This window comes from Diadema setosum, chromosome 6 (assembly GCF_964275005.1).
Source record: "Diadema setosum chromosome 6, eeDiaSeto1, whole genome shotgun sequence".
Classification (NCBI taxonomy): Eukaryota; Metazoa; Echinodermata; class Echinoidea; order Diadematoida; family Diadematidae; genus Diadema; species Diadema setosum.
Window position 1 is genome coordinate 2,479,574 of NC_092690.1, and position 8,218 is coordinate 2,487,791.

General features: G+C 38.1%; 1 protein-coding gene across 1 annotated transcript in view; it reads right to left on the reverse strand.

The window, feature by feature from the left end:
• The window catches only part of LOC140230138 (protein turtle homolog A-like), a 90,453-nt gene extending 82,480 nt beyond the window's left edge, over positions 1-7,973 (reverse strand). Inside the window, exon 1 of the mRNA XM_072310331.1 lies at positions 7,727-7,973. Coding sequence (XP_072166432.1) covers positions 7,727-7,799 — 73 coding nt within the window. The 5' untranslated portion in view covers positions 7,800-7,973. The remainder of the gene's footprint in view (positions 1-7,726) is intronic.
• Positions 7,974-8,218: the final 245 nt, after the last annotated feature.

Here is an 8,218-nt window from a genome sequence, read left to right on the forward strand (position 1 = left end):
GATGTCATTGCAGTGCCCTAATAAAAAAAAAAAAAAAGAGTCATATTCATGCCACAGTTTCAATTTGCTCCATATTGACAATACATGTATGTCATGAAGGAATTTCAACATACCACTGTGAAGAATGTCTTTAACACTGTTTGTGAAAGAAGAACACATCTTGTTATAAAACACATGGCTGAAATGTAAGCATATAAACACAGTGCAACTGACTGACTGTACCCACAAGTTTGCAACCTGGCTCTTTAAAAATGATATAATGTCAGATTTTCCCAAAAAATGTGTACATTAGCAAATTTCAATCATCCTATGAAGAAGCACATCACATACACGCTCTAACTGCTACAAAAAATAATAACCCAAGATTTGTGTGTGTCATCACTTCCGATGTGATAATGAAGACATTGGTCTGAGGTGACTAGACTAGCATTTCTTTGAAAGAGACTGACATGTATGAACTTGGCACTCTTGTTTGCACAGGAGAGAGTTCACACTGGCTAGGCAAATTAGACCGCATCGTAGGGGGTCGCAGATGACTACTACCAGGGTAATTCAGACCAAATGTGTTTGATTCCCGTCCGATACAAATGCATGATTTCTAGAAATAATGTACTTTACATTACTGCTCACAGTGCTTTACAGAATGTCGAGCATGAAAAGTTTGAATATATTTCAATTAATTTTTTTTCTCTCTTTTTTATTCTTCTTCATGGTAGATTTGAAAAACCAAGCACCAGACTGTACAATTGTAGTTTGGGTTCTCCATTTCATTTGTTGTTGTGTTAGAGATGATGCATGTCAGTGCTCATATGGGATTAACAGCATTTATTCGCTTTAAAGACAAGACAGTGAAACAAATGTAACTTGATCATACCGTCAGTAAATCAGAAAAAGGTACTGTGCAACACATGTTGTGTGACAAACCTCTTTCTTTCCTTTCATTTTCTTTTCTTTGCTCAACTTTCCTATTTTAGTTACAATGTTCATACAAACTACTAATGGGCCCATTCACACTCAAGAATCATATTTTTGCATGGCAATGCAAAAAATAGAGTTTATTTGCCAACTTTCACAAATCTATAAATAGAGGCCAAAAAGAATATCACTCTGCTGCAAGCAGAACACTTCAGATTTCAAAACTGGCTCAATTTTTGATAAAGAACTGCCATTAATGTACAATTAATGCATACATATCTTCCAGAATTAAAATTAATGATTCTTGTCAATCAGCTGCAATTACATTGTACTTCTACAGTTCTACGATTACAACAGACATAAACCTCTCATATTCTATATGAGTGGTAAGATGTCACAAGCTTGCTTTGTATCTACTTGCCATGTATGTGACAGTACCACAAGTTTATACTGTTGTGCACTTCTTTGCTTCAACTGTCAAGAACTTTCCCTTTCAGAACAACTGTAGGCCTATTTTTATTTGAAGCTGTAGAAAATTGTGGTCAAGACTGCTCAGGTCTGCCCTACCAACAATTTACAAAATGAGAGTAAATCCCTTAAACTTGCCAAAATTGAAATTTGCCCGTTTCATGCCACGAAAATCCCCAAATAGTGCACAGTTTGAAAGAAACCCAGCATGGGATGACATCTTTCACAGACCATTGTTGCAATCTGCTTCCCCCCTCCCCTCCCCCCTCCACCAATACAACTATCTAGATAAAGACCACTCATCTTTAACGGCGGATTAATGCGGATTTTACATTCAAACTAAGCAGCTGGAGTCTTACGCTAGCCTTGCTCCAAGACTCAACAAGTTCTTCAACAATGTAAAATGTGTATAATACATGTCAAGATATGTGAGAGAGAGAAATCACACTACACCGTACAGGACATTCTGCATGTAATGTACAGGTACGTACGTGTACACACATGTCATTGTTTCAAACCAACCATCATAATATTTTTTTTTTCTCTAGGGTATAGAGTTTGTCCTTTTCTTTGTAGCTCCAGATACCAGATGCTCTATGCAGGGTACATTTCTTTTTCTCTCCTTGTAGATCTCACACATTCAACAACAAAGCTTCAGTCAAAAAAAAAAAAAAAAAAAAAAATTAAGTCACAGCCTGGAAGGGAGGCTAAAACAAGACATCAGACAGTTGGCAAGAGACATGATGAGCATGCTTTTGTTCATTCTTTCTCTTTTAGTTCCTTTGTTTTCCTTGGTGGTGTACTTTTTCTTTCTTTCTTAAACTCTTTTCAAGCATCATTTGTCTGCATCACTCTTTATCTAGAAAGTACTGTGATTTAACGGTCCATATCAGATTCAAAATTCTTTTCTAGCCACAAAATGGTGACATTCTAGCCAGCTCCTATACAGAGATTGGTTTTCTAGTGTTCAAAGCATCTTTAATGAGATTTCACAAAGTCATAATTTTGGAAGATCTATCCCAAAAAAAAGTTGGAACATATTTTCCCAGACTGAAATTGTAATGTGTTTTTTTTTTGTTTTTTTTTTGATTTGATGACAATATGAAAATATCAGAAATGTATGGTTAAAGAACATTGATAAAAGATGAGTGTAGATGTTCATGATTAATAGTACATTCTACATTTCATAGGCCGAACCTACATTGTACATTACATGTAAATTCAAAGACATACTATGTACAATACATTGTAGGTTCACCACAGGTGTTTATAATTTTCACCATGCACTGCATGTCCTTTTAATAGACTCTGCTCATTCATTTCCAGCCTGTTTCAAAGAAGTCTATCCATGGAGGAAAAAAAAATGCCCCTCCTTCATTACTTTCTTTGAAGTTCATGTAAAGCAAATAAATCACAACTTGAATTCACAATCATACTATTATATCCTCTGCCTTCCAACTCTCAAACTAATTTCCTGCACCTTAGGGACTTACATTATTGTACAATGTTTGCCATTACGAAAAACAACCTTAGAAAAATCAATGGCAGCAACAGTGTAGACTTCCGTAATCAGCTGAAATCATATTTTCGGGGGGGGGGGGGGGGGGGGGGGGGTCACCGCTCAAAGGGAAAACTGAGAATTTTGATGAAGTCAGCCCTTGTCCTTCACCATTCGACCCAAAATCCTGACCGGAGTTGCTTGTAGGTGTACAGTTCACAGATTATAGAATTTAATTCACTCTTCAAAGAACAAAATGCTTAGAAATTTAGAGCAAACCCCTACTAATCCACCTTTTAGAACCCCATTGCAAGTTATACAAAAAAAAAAATCAAAAGAGATTTAAGTTTTTGTACATTGTAAAGCTTTGGGCAAACTTCTTGTTTACAATACTTTCCCTACTTTACTTTCAATGTTCCTTCAAGGCATCTTTTTTATTATGAAAAGAATACAAATGTTTCTGCTGAATAAATCAAATGGAAATCTGCAAGCTCTTCCACTATCATGAGACAGAGAATTAATACAATATAGTGGGTTTAGAATAAACTTTGGGAAATAAAATTTGGGAAACTTTATACTGCAATGTCAGAAACATTCGCAGCATGAAACTGTTGTGCAATGGAGCTGACGGCCTCTGTCGCAGCATGAAACTTTCCGAATCGCCACTGGCATTCAATGCATTGTTTTGGAAAAAACAAATGCATTGTTCATTCTACATAATGTGCAAAGCTCGGCTTCTCACAAAATTCATGAAAGCTTCATGCACACAGAAATGACTGGTTTTACAGTATTTTGTTTCTTCACAAGTTCCAATAATGATAAAATTACCACAGTATCATTTTCTTCATTATCTGTTTTATCATCTCGTCATTCTTTTATTATCATGAGGCAAATCTGAAACCTAACATACTATACTTCTTGCAATAAAGGAATTGACTCATATCCTGAATGATGGACAGGAATGCTGACGAAATCATCAGTCTAATAAGATTGAAACATCATTCCTAGTTAAAATTCTCCAACAACAATAAAAAAAGAGAGATTGCTCGTTGCTTGACATACATAAGAAGTAGCCATGGACTATCCAACTCCACTATAAAAAAGAAAGTACAAACAGGGAGGTGGAAAGAGAAATTTGAGCGCGAAAGCAAGTGCGGCGAAGTGAAGAAGCCACAACCAACACGACAAAACAAGCCAAGTGAAGGCAAACTGAACATTGTACAGCAAAACCTGTCAGACACACTTGAGAGATGTTTCTTTGACAAAGAAGTAATACAACAGAACATCAGTGAGACTACCTGTTTAAATAGGCTTTTTTACAATAGACAGGACAAAAAGGACTACAGCGTCTCAATGGGTGAATTTAATTAAACTTGAGTAGCCGCTGGCCGCGATGGACAACAAAAATCTTGCGTAAGACTCAAGGGAACCCTGAGATTTTTTGCTACAGTGACGTTGAGCAGCAAAAGCTATGTAACAAAAGGAGGATTACACACAGTGGATGCATGTGAAAGGACACTCTTTGTGTTCCAAAAGGCCTTACAACTGCTGAGGAGATCACTTGAGTGTCTTCCTGTCCATCGAAAACCCCAGCATAGGTTGACAGGAGGCAAGGGAGGCGTTGGTGGAGGAATATCGAAAGTCTGGTGCGGTGCTTCTTCTTTACGGAGCTTGGCAGGCTTTGCCCCCATTGTCCAGCTAGATGACTGCTAAGCAGCACTGATGCCTTACATTGAGGGATTTCTTTCTAGTAATTATCGATATGACTGGCTACATTTCTAGGTTTGCCTTTAAGCTGACTCAAATGCACCAAGTGACTAGTATTCTGACGTAGTTTCTGAATGCCTTGTCTTCAGACATATTAAAAAAAGAGAAACAATTTGCTCCATCTTTGAGCAATACAGTTTTCTTTTAGAACTGCATATCAATACTTAATGAAGAATCAATATTTTTACATAGGCCTACATACAGTCAACTCCAACTGAACGCAAATTTCAAAGCAAAGTACAAACTGTGTGTACTGAGTCAGTAAATTCTTATTTTATAGATCTCATCTCCTCTTCACTAAACTGCCCGAAAGAAGTAGTATGACTCTGTCATGACTCAATTATATTTTAAGCCCCCACACTTGCATTGAAAGTAGAATGACAGCAGCATTAATCTAAATTCAATCAACATTTTGATCACAATGACTGATTTCAAGGGCTTTACACGTAAAAGACTCTACCTTCACGGCACACACGTCTTTGTGGATGACTCAACACACATTTTTCACAACACTTTCCATCTAACACCCCAAAGCACGGATGGCGCCATCTTGCTATGAACTTGCTTTGGGGGCGTACCATGTTCGATCGCTGCACTCTATCTTTTTTTTGATCTAGCCGCAGCGAATCGTAATATTCATTCATTGCCAGTGGCAACAACGCAGCATAAAACATCATGTTGGTAAATGGTAATACTATTAAAGAGAGAGTGTACACGTAGCTTTATTCATGGGCATGCAGCAGGGGCCATTGCTCGCCCCTCCCCCCCCCCCCCCCCCCGGTTTTCAATGTGTGTGTTTTACATGGGACAACACATTCCCTGTGTGTGACTGTGTTTGTATATATAGTGTGTTTTTAAATCTAACTTTAATGATTACCATAACTTCAAATAAAGAAATCTGAGAAAATTTCAGAACTCCACACCAAGCAACATGAAGGGTATCTGGGCCCCATTTCATAAAAGATGTTATGATAGCAACTCTCGCTGGAATGGCAACTTCCAATAGCAACAGCCAATCAGGAAGCTGGATTCTTGTCGTTACCATGACAATTGCCATTCCAGCAAGAGTTGCTGGCTATCATATCAACTCTTTATGAAATGGGGCCCTGTTCTCCCCCCCCCCCCCCCCCAAAAAAAAAAAAAAAAAAAAAAACTTATAATATACACAGTGTACATCGTGCGGTAATCGTTGCCACAAGACAGTAGTCTACTCATGAATCTCTTCTCTGGGCTGCATCTACAAATGTAGCTCCTAAAATGTTTGCAGCATGCAGCAGATTATAGGACTTCCATTCTAAGATACTTGTGAGAGCATTTTTCACATACCATTCCAAATCACATCCCCATTATTTCATCAAGTGATTTCTATACCCCTTGTTATCAACAGCATGAACATTCTGGAATGACTTGTGAAAGACCGATATAGGCCTACATATTGTATAGATCTGCTAATAAGTTTTGATACAGCTTATCATTTTCTGTCTTTTTTCTCTCTGTAAAGTTCCATCTACTGCTCATTTTACAGAACCACATGACCTTTAAACTACTGATGAACATATTCAATGCCTGTATTACCACTTTATTTCCCACCTACACTCTTCTCTCTTTGTATCCTAAATAGACTTACTTCATGATCTTGTATCAAACCTACAATCAGACACTGCAGCAGCCATATCACAACTCATTGTTACCAACACTTTCTCCAACCAATGAATGCTAATCTTGTAAACAGCACTGCAGTTATTCTCAGGGTTCGAAAAGTCATATTTTGATGGGCAAGCAGTATAAACTACCCTTCCTACAGTTAAACAAATTCACTACAGCCACAGTCATGACAGTGTGTAGTAATAGGCCTGCATTTGAAAAAGAAAAAAGTATGTTCAATGAAACCTGAGTATTTTTGACAAACAGTACAAAATGTAAACAAAACAGTTAGCATCTTTGAATCTAACGATGAAATATCCAAAGTTTACTTCTCACTTCTCAGACAATGGCAACCGAAAGCATATCAAAATGGGGTTTTGTAGCACCCTGCAACAGTAGTGATCATGTTTATTGATTTGATCCATGTCCACTGCAAAGACATCCTAGCATGGGTGCATACATCATTTACAACAAGCCAACAACTAGTAGTCTACATTGTCATTCTAGTCTATCATAAAGACTGACAGTGTGGTCAGGTCTGGTAATGTCAACTTAGAACATGAAGATGTCCAGCATCTTTTTGTGGTGTATTATGGGCATATCTTTGACCACCTATTAAGACAATTATCCATTCACTGGTTTGACACTTGCTGTAGAATTATTATATAATATTAATAATTGTAGAATTATTAGGGGTGACAATCATCTGTATCTCGTAGGATGTAGACAGAAATATTATATGCATGGAAGAATGTAAATTATAACTATCTATCATCAGTGTCATTTGTCACATTTATCATGTTTATGCATCTAGTGGGTAGTGTCAGATCGTTTTCTACATCATGATGATGATGATGATTATCCTCCATTATTTAATATTAGTAATAGTATCCCCGACTGCCATACCTAGAGACATAGAGTAGAATCGATAGACCTAGATCTAGATGGAAGATTCGGTAGTTCTATGGCTATGGAAGCATGCTAATAACAGAAACTGTTTCTCTCTCACACTTCCCAGTGCAGTATCATAATGTATTCATACAAGGAATACAGTGGAACGCTGGCCTGCACACACGTTCATGTCAGTAAAACTCGTGTAAATCTTGATGAATTGAAATGATCAAACAACACAGCAGACGCAGATATCAAGTGACATCAAACGGAGATAAAACGAGGCAGACATCTGGAATATTATGCATTTTCTGCACGTCACTTCGCATTTGGAACACCGCCGCATACCCCAGCTGCTAGCCTACTAAAGAAATTACACTTTAACAAATGATAATGTTGTAACTGCACATTCAAAATCGAGTTGTTTTGTCAAACAAAAACCGTATGTCTATGCGCTGCGTTGCTGAGCACGCAGTGCAGTGGTGCAGCAGAGGATGTAGTGAGCGAGACGAGATTGTTTATGAACGAGCAGCCGTAACTTACCCGTTGGGTCCTGCGTACAGACGGGTACAGCAGCACACGAGAACAGTGCTAATATCACGAAAAAGCTAGCCATCACAGGTGGGAACAGTTCATTCAGATCATTGCATCTCTTCGCATTTTTCCTTATCTCCTTGAACGTTGAAATTGCGTAGGTCAGCGATGCATACTTTAGGCAAAAACAGTCATGTAAGGCATGGCTTTAAAAAATGATTTCGGGATTTTGCGACACCTCCTACTTTGCACTCTCTCATTCAATAGGGATGATGTACGTTGATGCATGCAGAGCGTGCTCGCATGGATGTCGCTGTAGCCGATCGATGTAGCATCAGCCCGGCGTATCGCCCAAGCAAAAGATTCTGACCAATGGTGAGGGCTCTAACGCAGCTTCGCAAGAATACAGCCAATCAGAATCTCGCTTCCATTCATTACATAACAGTCTACCGGCCTATTTCACTTTCCAGTGTTGTCCCGTGCTTTATTAGAGCTCAATTG